General features: G+C 35.1%; 1 protein-coding gene across 1 annotated transcript in view; it reads right to left on the bottom strand.

The window, feature by feature from the left end:
* LOC139123819 (uncharacterized) overlaps positions 1-11,468 on the bottom strand; it is a 53,235-nt gene extending 41,767 nt beyond the window's left edge. The window contains exons 1-9 of the mRNA XM_070689970.1: positions 10,938-11,468; positions 7,486-7,662; positions 7,092-7,171; positions 6,585-6,614; positions 5,819-5,916; positions 3,292-3,407; positions 2,085-2,188; positions 1,246-1,368; positions 514-655 (exon numbers count right to left, since the gene is read on the bottom strand). Of these exons, the coding sequence (XP_070546071.1) occupies positions 514-655; positions 1,246-1,368; positions 2,085-2,188; positions 3,292-3,407; positions 5,819-5,916; positions 6,585-6,614; positions 7,092-7,171; positions 7,486-7,662; positions 10,938-11,468 (1,401 nt within the window). The remainder of the gene's footprint in view (positions 1-513; positions 656-1,245; positions 1,369-2,084; positions 2,189-3,291; positions 3,408-5,818; positions 5,917-6,584; positions 6,615-7,091; positions 7,172-7,485; positions 7,663-10,937) is intronic.
* Between the last annotated feature and the right edge of the window lie 2,279 nt (positions 11,469-13,747).

The following is a 13,747-nucleotide window of genomic DNA, read 5'->3' as shown; positions in this document are numbered from 1 at the left end:
GACGTCATACCATCAGATTATCACAGATAATGTATCCGATTACCCAGCATTGTGGCTCAGATGTTTTCTACATCTACAAATTCACTGGCATTGCGAAAACTATAAAATAATAGCAATAATGTACCCCTCCCAGCCCATGATGGACTCAAGCAAACTTTGCACTTCATAATGTATGAGGTGTAGCCACATGATATGGTGTCATGTGATGTGACTCTACTTGACATGACATGATTTAAACATAACCCGCTGTGACCTGACATAATGCGATATGATACTTGGACAACAAACTGCACATATCAATATAATACTAAACAATAAAATTTATCAATAATGTTCAGTGCCATCATTCATTGAGTTAAAGTGTTATATGACTGTCTAAACTTTAATACAAGCTAAACAAAAGCTTTACTAGCAGTTAACAGTCTGACTTTGAAATTGTGTTCTCAGCTAAGTGATGAAAGCATTAGAAATACATGATTACATGTATGAGCAATTACATAGTCCTTGACTTACAATTTCAGGTGAAATGTAGTAAGGTGTTCCAAGGACAGTGTTAGCACCCTTGTTATTTGATGTCATTATCTTGGAAATGCCAAAGTCACCAACTTTCACAATGCCTTCCTTGGTCAGGAAGATGTTGGCTGTTTTCAAATCTCTGAAAGAAATGAGGAGACAAATGCATGATTTTAGGACGATGTTATGCAGCTTTTATGACGCAAGAGTACACAATACAACTAGCCAGTTGTTCAACCTGCCTCTTGGCTTGTGCTGCAATGGGTTCATTTTTCAGTCCAAGTTCAACCTTTCTGAACACATGTATGCACATACTGTTACTGTATGCCCTGTACCTTACAACATTTCTGGGATCCATGAGTCAATATAGGAATTTCCGGAAACTTCCTTGCCACTAAAAGTTATATGCCTTTTCCATACAGAATGTCAATTAATCCAAAGACCTCTTATTATGGATACACTAGGAAAATGGGAATAAAAATTGATGAATTCAGCATAAAGTGTGGTAAAATGTTCCTATAAAACTTACTGATTAATATTAAATCTTTTCACTGACATCCTAATCAATTCAATGTCTACGTTAAACTACACTGTCACTGTCCCTGGCGAAGATAGCTTTCTGACAAGGTAGATATATCTGCATAGAATGCAGGCAGAAACCATACTGGGTCATCAGACAACAGTAACTGTACCTTTCTAACTTGAACATATCAGTGCTATTTCTCTACTCACCTATGTAAGATGTTGTGTTCATGGATGTGTCTGATGGCCGCTACCATTTGTTGAAACATGTTCAAAATTTCTTTTTCTTCCAACTCTTTCCTCTGCTGGTTGGCTAGGTACTGGTGTAAAGTGCTGCAAACAAACAAAACAAAAATGCATTGCTACGATGAGCATCCAGGCATGCAAAGTTATTTCTAAACAGAATTTTCAACTGAAGACAGCCATGGGACAAATCATTATCTAAACATTGGGTAAAAATAGCATCTTCAAGTTTTGCAAGACATTGAGATTACAAAAAAAAATTTGGCTAAAAATGTGATTATTTTCTGACTTGTTTTCAAACTTAAAAAATGCTAAAATTGGGACAAAAATTATTCTTTTTTTTCTAAGATACGACCATTTTTATGCAAAACCTCACCACATTGCAAACATTTTTCATCCATTATTTATTGTTTGCCAGTGACCTTACGACATCTCACAATAAAATCATTGAACAGGCACGAACTCATCAAATTTTACAACTCATAAAATTTATCACACAACGTTGTCTTGAGTGTGTCTTTAATTTCTGAAATTGATACCTTTTTTCAGATACTGTAATTTTACAAACATTTTGTGATATTCAATAATGTTGTTCAGTTGTTCAAAGCTCATTTTTTTCAAAATCCAAACTTGAGGACAGTATCACGAAACAGCACAAAATCTTGTATGACAAAACAAAGGTCATTTGACCTAGAAAGGTCAGCTGTAAACAATATAAAGACTGTAAGCACATATGTTGCCTTTGAGTCACTGTGCCTTTTTCAAGATCAAAGTGATGAGGTTAAAGGTTAGAAGTCATGACCTACCCTCCATCTGCATATCCCATTTCTATCATCAGTGTACCATCCTCTTCAAAGCTGTCGTAGTAACTGATGATGTTAGGATGATCCAACATGGCTAGCACGTTGACCTTGTCAAGAGGAAAAAATCAGATCTCAATGTCGGTTGAAAACAGAGCATTACTCCAAATACACCAGTGTGCATAATTTTATCATGACATTTTCATACTCAATGTACTCCAATGCTTGGAAAAACAATATATTATTTGCATATACTTTTGTTGTAAAAATGTATTCTTTTATATCGTTATTCACATATAAACAGACTGTTCCAAAAACGTAGCAGTGGGCCACCCCTCAAAATCCCCTTGCAGGAAGCCCTGCATACACCAACAATACCCTCTACATACACAGCTTTGTACACATGAATACTACAAAAGATGTTGGGCTTTAAGCATTTGACAGCAGCGGAAAAGATGGATTTAGGAAATCTGTCTATAATACTGAAGATATACACAGTGTGAGTTGAGTTTCTTGAATACGTAAATTGAAATACAGGCATTAGTTATTTACTGGGATTTCATTCCGCCATTTTTGCTGATGGTTGAATTCCTCTCAATTCCAATGAAAATGCTAAATAACAATAGATTCTATTGTTATAAGGGCAAATAAGTGAATTTAAACCAGTGAAAACAAAAAGACATCCATCTTATGAAATTAACTCTGAGCAAATATGTTATCACATCACATAATTCTCATTGTCTCATTGTAAACTCTATATGATGGCAGGTTTAAATATTGACAGTCGGCATTTAAATGAATAAGGTTCAGACTTGCAGTTTGTAAACTCAATGTTTTAAGTGCTCTGCTCTTCAACGATATATGGCCACATTAAATGAATAGTGCATTTCAAACCCTGACATTGACATCACTTCATCTTATCGAAGCTTCAGATGCCTGGTCAGAATGTCATGCTTAAATTTGTAGATGTTTTTAATGGTTTCTTACAGTTAGTTGTCTGTGTTGCTTATTGTTTTACAGAACTTGTTGCATTTATATTTTTCTATTTATATCATGGAGCCTGTAAATGGGACTTGTTCCTGTTGGTCTTCCTTGAAATTAATTAATTAATTAATTAATAAAGAAAGACAGAATTAAATAAATAGAAGACAGTGCCTTTTAATTCAAAAGGCTTGGGAAAAATGAATAAGAGATATGATGCATGCTTCATTACCTCGTTTAGAGACATTTGTCTTTCAGCAGCCGTCAAATCATGCATATTAATTTCCTTCAAAATGACCAGCGAGTCATCATCTTTCTTCCTGTAGAGTACAGCTGCTCCATAGGCACCTGGTGGATGGAAAAATCAATGTCAAATATATACTGGGAAAACAGCATCAATGAAACTGTGCTCTCATTTCTTCAGATTTGATGCAAATTTAAGGTAGCTACATACCGGTACCTTAGACACTTTGAGATTTTTATTTTTTTCTCAGTTATGGTAGAAGTCCCAAACCCTAAAGGACCGTCTCAGATTGTCGCAGAAGTTCAAGAAACGAAATTTCTTCGTTTAGATCAAAACCCCTCCCCCCCCTCCCCTAAACGAAACTTCAAAAGTACGAAATGTTCATGTCTGCCTGAGAGTACAATGTTGCATTTTGCTATAGCTACTAAAGACGTATTCCCCTTGCCACATTACAATTAAAGTAATCGATCAGATTTGAGTACTAACAGGGCATTTTACCGCATAAAAGTTTCATTTTATTTACTTTCCCTTTTTGCATCTCTTGTGCTGTTCTTTGTCTTTGTGAACACGCAATTTGTACTTGGTAGGGGCGGTAAATAAGCGAAAAACTTTGACAAGGGGGCCCAGGCATGTTCAATCATATTAAAACGACTATGACCAGGTGCATAACAAGTGAGAATAAAGACATCTAGTGGTTAGAGCAGACGCTTATAAATAGCACATTTTTAAAAAATGATACTTTTTGTCTTTGTATAATTTGATGAATGAAATGTTTAGGATACAATGTTCCTATCGGTAAATTGTGTTTGGGGCACAAACGAGATGGAAACAGTTACAAATTTGTTGGCACGAGTGTGCAGTTTTTCTTTAATTTAAAATAAACACACGAAAACTTGTGATCACAAACTAAAAGTGCGAAAGTGAAGTTCACTAATTGAATGGAGGTCAAACCCCTCCCCCCCCTAAACGAATAAATTTCGCTTTTTGAACTTCTGCGACAATCTGAGACGGTCCCTCTTAAAGTATGTATTTCCTGAAAACCCTGATATTGGGAAATGTGACCGTGCACAGTACATAGCCATTATTTGCATAATGGTCATGTGACAAAACTTTTCCAAAAATTGGTTTTTCCTCTCTTTAGCAAACACGCTGCACGATTTCCAGTTGAAATTTGTGCATTGACAAGCCTTGGTAATACTAATTAAAATTGATTAAAAAATTAAGAGACCTGATGAAACCTTGACATTGTACTTTTAAAGAAACAAATATTCACACCAACTTTCTGACTTGTTATTTGTACATATGGAAATGGGAGCTAAAACTCACAGTCAAGCCTACAAATTACCAGACAGGCACAGTTTTGCTTAATTGGTGCGGACATTGAATATTATGAGACTGATAGGCCATAACATGCAGCATTTGTGAGTACTTGTATGAATGGCATACACATTACCATTTACGAGTTTGTTTATGATGAATGCATACTCTGCAACGACTTGTAATGAATGTGTTGTCTGTATACAGTGTATATGACAGTCTACAGACCATATGCTGTACAATAAATATCCAGTTGGAATCACTGTGCTTTTCAGGCATGTACAAATCAAATCATATACTTGTCGAAACAAACAGCATTTAATTTACTAGTTCAATATAGTGAAGACCACCAGCTTTCCTTACGAATCCTGAGATGAAATTCCAGGGTTTCTGAGCAACATGACAAAGATGTGCAGATGGCAAGTCCTGAATATTGCCACTACATGAGTGCGTTTCAAATGTATACCCTTTGAGTGCCAAAGACAATTTTTGTTCCCTTTGCAGAATACAACACAAACACTTTTTCTCACATCTTGTTATCAAGATAATTTTTCTCTTATATTTCATCCAAAATTTTGGTCAAAACCTGTAGCTGGTGAAAATTTAAGTCTATTTGGTCCAAAACTATCAAAACAATTACAGAAAATTTCATAAAAGTTGGTAAAATGTTGCACTGAAATATGCCCCAAAACATGTACACCACTCAAAGGATTAAACAATCACACTGTCTGGGTTCCAAACTCAAGACAGTGTAATGTTTCCTATTTTAATTCATAAACTTTCATGGCATGACAGTAAGATTTAAGATTTTCTAGCCAACTAAAGGGACAGTGGCTGAAATTTTTATAAAATTTTTATAAAATTTTTCTTCATAAAACAAGTGCATTTGTCTTCTTGCCCCTTAAGTATGTGAAAATAAAAGTATTAACCTTGTAAACACAACACGATGTGCACAATATGCAATGTTCTTGTTAACAAAGGAATGATAGTCAGTGCTTAAATTCATTTGTCAACAATAATATTGGTTATTATACCCCGGTACACATACAGAAGATATTGACAGTGTTGAATACTTGGTATTTTGACACAATTTTCGGAATAGGACAAGAAACTGTACAGTTTAAAACATGACACAAGTATTGAAAAATACATAAAAAGTTACAGCTGTAAACAGATATTTATCTCAATATGGCCTCACCTTTGCCTACAGTCCTGATTTTCTCAAAGCCAGCTAGTGACTGGGGAGTTGTTTTCCACTTTTCTAGTTTTTCAACCTTGAAGTAAAGCTCACCGACACTACAGAGAGAAACAAAAGACATCCTAAACTACATCCTACTATAAAAATGAATCTCCTCTTCTGTGGTAAATGCTTTTCGACAATAAAATCTTTCATTGAGGGTGACACTCTGTGTAGGGAATGTTAATAGCTTCACTCCTTTGAAATCAAGTGAGATAATTAGGGAGAGCTATCATTGTATTCATACAATCGTAAGAACAACACCATTGCATACCAATCATAGAAATATGTAAGGTTTATATAATCACAAAGTAGAATTTCGATTTTTTTGTACACCCTGTATGACTTTTCAAAGTTCCTCTCATTGCACCCCATAAGTTGAATTTCTTTGAAAAATATCACTTTTTGAAAGCATCAAAAGTAAATTCAATGTCTTTCTTAGGTGTTGGAGTTAACTAGAATAAATTCTATTATAATGCACAATTGACTTAAAACAGCAAATTAAAACAAAGCTGTATTATTATGTGTTTGGCCTTTTCTGTATTATTTTTCTTGAGCTGCTCAAATTCTCCATCATTTTGTCAAAACAAAGAAGGTGAAAAAATGCCATTTTGTTACAATTTTCTTACTTGCAGTCTCTAAAACATCATTAAATTTGGAACACCAGTTTCGATTTGTAAGTGCACAAGAAATGATGACATCATTCACAATCCATACGATTTCTTACCTTATTTTGCTGGTGTCTCCAACTCTAGTGCTGGAATGTCAGTACCTAAAATTTCTTTTGATAATCCAACAGACACCTGTAAACAAAACAAAATCATACAACATATAAGGTGTCCACATCAGTAATTTAGTTTGCTATATTCTTAACAGTTTCTTTTATTCTCCTATTTTAAACCTTTTTGGGTCAAGGCATAAAAATAATCATAAAAGTAAACAAACCCAGCAATGAGGTCTTTTATTTTGGGGGAGGTTTTTTGATCGTTTTTTTGTTTGTTTGTTTCTTTTGTATTTTGAGCTCATAAGATCCAGCTTTGACTTGAAAAAGACAACGTTTACATGCAACAGTAATTCTGATATCTGGCATTATGATTGTGATATCAGTTATCACAAATTTTCCAAACTTTACAAATTTTAGTGCATGTCATCCTATAGCTACCCGGTAATAAATGTGTTATTTTCTGCTGCACATTACACAACGTAATTTTTTTATTTCGTAAGTTTTACAAACATGTGAAACAAGGCTGATGTGACCAGTCTAGATCGATCCACGGGTGGATGAGAAATAAAAAGCTTTTGCTTTTTTTTGGCCTTTAATAACCAAAGCAACTTTTTCTACATATCATGGATGTCTACTATGGACAACAATGACCTGCTTTGTCAAAGATGAATCAAAACCATAACAGCTTCATAGTGTTCTCTTTAACTTGGAAAACCAAAGAGGGCAGCCCATCTACATAACAATGCATAATAATCTTTTGTTGCAGGAATATATTCATTTGCTTAGTTATAACAATAATAACATACAAATAGGTTGCTGAAAAACAGAGGGGTGGCCCAGCCCTAAAAATCCCTGATGGAAAACGCTGATTCCGATATATCAAAATCAAGGCAAAACCACTCACCCCAATCAAACTCTCCAGTTCCTTAGCAATATGTGTTCCATCTGGATTCTGTGCGGCATGACACGCTAAGAAGTCAATTCTGGCATTGACATTGTCCTTGTCTAGGTAGTTCTTTACCAAATTACAGAAGAAGTCCCTGATGTTTTGTTGCTCTGATAGTGTTGTCGATGTGATGATCTGCAAATGAAATCAAAACTTTCTCAGTTTCAGAAACTATTTTATATTCAATCCACCATTTCTGTGTCTTATTAAATAATCCTGTTTTCATTTCATACATTATTCATTGAACATGTTTGTTCATTTATTCATTTGTATGCTTATTCCTTCATTCATTTACTGACTGACTGACTCACTTGGTCATTTATTCATATGTACATACATTCATTAATTTGTTTATAAACTCACTCACTCTTTCATTTATTCATTTGTACATTTATTCAGTCATATATTCATTCAATCATTCATTCATTCACTTACTCACACTGTCATTTTTTCATTTGTGTATGGATATTCATTTTTTCATTTATTCATTCACTTGGTCATTATTGATTTGCATCTTTATTCATTTGTAAATTCATTCTTGGTCATTCATTCATTTACTTAGTCAGTTATTCATTTGTATATTTATTCATTGACTTGGTCATTTACTGAATTAGTTCATCCAATCATTAGACCATTTACTTTTTCACAGAAGGATAATATAACAGTGAACGTAGCAAAAACAACAGATGGGATTCACAAGACCAAAAATATTGGATTCACACTAATCTGTACCACAATCTATCATCACCAAAGTATTTGTTTGCTTTCATATTTTACATCCTGGGACTGGGAATGTTGACATGAGTATTATTTGGGGGCAGTATGCAAATATTTAATCCAAAGGCTAATTTTATAAAATTCAGGTCAATATGAGAAACATGTTGCTACTGACATCTAATATTTCTAGCTGGTAAAAAGAGTGGGGCAACATTTGAGCAAATCTAGCATACTGACTTAAAATCACTAATGGGATGAAACATGTTTTCCCTTCAACATAAAAAATCTATGCTCGATTTTCTAAATAAATGTATTCATTTATGCAAAGTTTATTAACCCTGTCTTTGAGTGCTGTAAGTTTTTCCACAAAAATTTTAGTGCAACATTTTACCAATTTTTATGAAATTTTTCTGTAATTTTTTGATAATTTTGGACCAAACAGACATCACATTTCATTAGCTACAATTTTTATCAAAATATTAGCAGAAGTCTGAAAAAAATCTGACAGTGGTACATTTTATAAATGCAACTAATTGACTTCGTTGCTCAAAATGTTAATTAAGCCTTTGTATGCAAGTCATTTGCTGACAACTTTATAAAATGTATTTACTATTTTTTTCAGATTTTTTTTCCAAATTTTTGATCAAACACTATTGCCAATGAAAAGAAAGGCCCATTTGGTCCAAAAATTGTCAAAAAAATTATAAAACAAATCAAAAATTGGGAAATTTTGCACTAAAATTTTGGGCGGGAAAATGAGCATTGTTTGAGAAAACAAATGAACAGACCGTAAGTCAACATCTATAACTAATATTTGTAGGCATAAAATCTTGCACTATCTAAACACAAATATAGGATTGCCATTTTTATAGTTCCATTTTATTAAAAAGTACATCAGTGTAAAAATATTGACTTGTTGGATACTTAGTAACATAAACACTCTGACTTTACCATAAAACACACCATATGAAAAGTTTTGAAATATTTACCTACATCATCTAAAACCTGGTGATACAATTATTCACGTTTCAAATGACTAGATGCATAGAAGCAAAGTTTAAAACCACCTCTATGATGAAGGAAAAATTTCAGTTATTTCAGTGAATATAAAATATTCTACATACAGTGGTTTTGCTAGTGAATTTAAGAAACGACCCAGTTTTCCTGTTCCAAAACCTGAAGTCTGTGTTATATGTAATACAATTTTTAAACTTCCGTTCATAGTGTTGCAATAAAATTTAACTAGCTCACACGCATGGTATGGATGCCACATTTTACGGCTAGTTTGGAGATAATTATCATCTGAGCTCATTAACGTCTACCCCTGGGAGATCAAACGTTGATAAACAAAATTGACAAATGAAACAAACAGGAGGAAGTAGAAAGGGTGAGAGACAGAATAAAAACTCATGCTGGAGGAGGAAGATGGGGCGGGAAAGGGAAAGACAGAGAAGGAGAGACAGAGAGACAAATGGATACAGACACAGTAGGGGAGCCATGGAAAAAGGAGGGGACAGAATATGACTATAAAAATAAGAAACAAAGGGCGCATACATTGCAAACAAGAATTGAACCTTTCCGCATTTTAACTCTTGTAATTTTTTTTATTCTACAATGAGAGTGCAACCATTGAAAGCAAACTGTTTTACAAATGTTTTCTGTCCGTGACCGTAACTGTCTTTCAACATGAGTTCAGTCCGATATTTACAGAGGGAAATAATTAAAATTTCAATGGCTGAACAATCAGTAGATTTAGCAGACTTAATAATATGCTAATTACATTTCCTTTTATTTTTCAATTCTTTGTCACTTCTGTGTAAAAGCAAACCTGGCTCAAATTATTGAGACAGGTACCATGTTTCATTTTTAATATCATTTCTGACATGCAAATCTTTATTAATACTAAACTCTTTTTGTATTCATTTTTTGAGATTCCAGAAATTCCTTTAATGTTCCATTGTTTTCATACATATCCACCCTTTAAGGCCTGACTATCTGCCAAGTCTAATACAAGAACTACCCTTACATACCTACTACTACATTTACAGTATTGAACTCTAAATATTGAGCACAAAAGAAAATGGAATTTTATGTGAAACCCACATGCATATCTGGAGACCTATTACCCTGAGGAACAGAGGCTACAATATCACAGTACCGCACAGCAGGGACAAGGATGTTGGTGCAGCATTACAGAGTGGCACTTTAACTCTGAGTCCACACTTTTAGGAAAAAATTTCAAAACGAACCTTATCATTAAAATTGTACATATTCTGTTCAACATTAAAGATGTTCAAGGGCCAGTGGCCGTCACTTTTGGCGGTTTTGTTCACTATTTTTGTTTTGTATATATCAACAAAAAATTCTTGTTTTACTCCCCATGTTGAAAGACTCACCATTCAGCTTGTCAAAACAGTGTTTACACAACTTGTCACGTGCAGTACACTGTTACTGTTGACATTTAAATTCTAGTCCGGACCAGAATTCACTTGTCAACAATAACAATGCAGTCTACACATGTACAGGCTGAGTTGACAAGCTGAATACTGTGTATCTCAACATGCTTAGGGAAGATGAACAAGAAACTGTAGTTGACATTAAAAACAAAATGTAAAGATCATTGTAAGTCACAACTACAGGCCCTTTAATATGTGATCAGTGCATGAGGCAATAATGAATTATATTTGACCTACCTCTTTACTATCACCATTCCCACATATTGTTATTGACCCGGGGCTTGAATACATCACACATGCTATACTGTCCACATTCCTGCTTCCTAGAGTCTGTGAAATCTGCTGCAGTAATCCTTCCAATGTCACATTCTCATACTTGTATTGCACTAGAGCCACGTTTGGCAAAACAGCGTTCGCAATCTGCGAAAAGTTTCGCATTTTCGTCGACAGGATGACCAGCCTCTTCTTTTCTTCGTCTCCATTCTTCTTCCTCCCTCCGTCATCTTCGACAGTTTGCGCAGAATCCTTCAAATCCTCGGGATCAATCAGCTTTTTCCTTTCATTTGTCTTTGCAATGGCCTCGTCAAGATCAGCAGATCGGAGATCAGTCAGCGATTTACTCTCTTTTCGGTTCAGTGGCGGTCTTCCGGTTGGACCAAGCTTTCCCGTGCTAGGACGCTGTCTTTCCGTTGGCTTTACTAATCTATTCCCATTATTCCCATTTATGTTTTTCTCCGTCCCATTTTTACCAGAATTCTGAAAGGACATCTTATTATATGCCTGCACCAGAAAATACAAAACAGTGATCATCTGTAAGGTTACACTTCTGAAACAAAACACGAACACTCTCTCTCTCTCTCTCTCTCTCTCTCTCTCTCTCTCTCTCTCTCTCTCTCTCTCGCTCTCTTTTTATTGGACTATTTCAATGAGACACAACAGCCCCTCTCCCTCACTCTCTCTGTCAGTCTCTCTCATATGGTTATACTCAAACCATAGACAGTCAAACGAGACAGCACAGCACTCTCTCTTGCACACACACATACAAAAATATACATTACATAGACATGTACACTCTGACATACTGGGGTATTTAGTACACCACTTGCACTGTAGTTTCGATAAAAATGCAGCGCTTCTATTTCAAAGACAATCTACCGTCAAATGATTTTACAGTTGTAAAAATTTCTTGTGGCTTTGGGAGCAGTGTCTGGAACTTTTGATATCAAAAGAAAAAGTTTAAAATTTTGTTGCAAGTACGAAATTGCTATATAATACTTTTAAGCTGGCACATGACAGCAAAATGGTGAAAAGTAAATTGAAAGGAATGGGGTTTAAGAAATGTATGTTTTCTCTCTTTGATCTTGACAGCAATTACAATAACATTTTGGAAGACATAGTATACAGTTCATTTCCCTAATGTATTTGAACAATATTTTGTGTCAAGCATTGTTATGCTGCTTCAGTGGACTGTTGTTCATAGTACAATAGCACAATAGCATAATTAGAAGGGGATATCACTTGATAATAAGATAATTTTTCACGAGTGAGAGTGGGGTAACTAAATTAAAGTAATATTTGACTTGACGGGTATTACCTATAGAATACAAAATGTAAGTTCAGAACACAGTCTGGTGATAAATTTGAAGGGTGCAGGGTTTACTCTTGGTGGACAAAAAGACAAAATTATGTTCAACTTCAATAGCACATACATCGTGTGGAAACCATTCGTAATTCATCAATAAACTTATAAATTGAAAGGATGGTGCAAAAAAGGAACTCTTTCTAGACTATTCTCCCATTTAAGACAAATATAACGAGATATGGGGCTATTGCGATTGTGGTATTTATGTCGCCGGCGGAAAAAATCAATAAAGTTTAAAGGTAGAACTATAAAATTAAACCTTTGTGATAGCCTAGCCTACACTTTTCGAAACGCAAGCTTGCACACAGAAACCATAGCACCGACTTTGAAGGACGTGAAAGGCAATAAACTAAACCTTACCTTCGATTTCAATGTGTTTCATGAAGTGTCACACTCCGTATCGCCTTTCTGGTGACTTTCGTTGCGGGTTCGACGGCTGACATCAACATTTCTAGAGAAATTAGCGTCCTGTCCCCGTTGCTAGCTGTTTGCACAACGCTAAGTTGTCATCGCCATTTTGGAATGTATGTTCTCGGGTGCACTCTCTACCTGTCAGATCGTCTTCCGGTTTCGGATCACGACTCCTCCGGGTCGGAAAACCTCTAAGTTTGGACGGAAAAAGGCAGAAATGCGCGCGGGATGTATTGTCTCACTTCAGTAGCTGTAGAAACACATGACGCTGCCTATTTTCGTAAATAATACAGCACAAACTGCCGTGTTTACGATCGCTACTTGCGCGCATGAAGGCAGCTCATTTGTATGCATGACGTTTCTTACCCAGAATGCACTGTGGGTCGACCAACTTGGTCGCAAATCGAGTGGAAAATTGCAGCTTTCTCTCCACATGATACCTCACGTATACAAAAGGACACATGCAAATAACATCAAATAAAGTAATTTTAGAACCAAGTTTACGTTACTTTAACAATCGACTCAGCTTTAACAACATATTTTCAAACTCTGATATTATGTCAAGCTTTTCAAGAGAGGGAACTTGAGGGACCCTCTGAGACCGACCGATGAGTTACCATGTAATTTTCTTTTCCCATATTATTTATTCTCATAATTTCATATACCTGTATTTGCAGGATCTATCAACCACTTCTGTTGATAATCCCCCCCCCCCCCACCCCCGTGTACTTGGGCCGACTTGGGGCCTTCAAGGTCGCAACAAAACTGCACACTAAACATGTTGCGCTCATATACAAAAACATTACGTCACTAACAAATACAGTCATTGACCAAAATAAGGAATAAAACAAGTAGTTGATTATTTTCGTTCTTTAAGGAAATGAAACTATTTTAAATATGGACGTAATAATTTTTAAGGCAATTTTTAAATCTTGTCTACTAGAATGACACAAAGTTTTAAGCATAGTCTTAACTTTACTTATTATTGTCCCTC

The sequence above is a fragment of the Ptychodera flava genome (assembly GCF_041260155.1).
Source record: "Ptychodera flava strain L36383 chromosome 23 unlocalized genomic scaffold, AS_Pfla_20210202 Scaffold_23__1_contigs__length_28996876_pilon, whole genome shotgun sequence".
Lineage (NCBI taxonomy): Eukaryota > Metazoa > Hemichordata > Enteropneusta > Ptychoderidae > Ptychodera > Ptychodera flava.
Note: the sequence above shows the minus strand (reverse complement) of the source record. Positions and strands in the feature narration are given on the sequence as shown.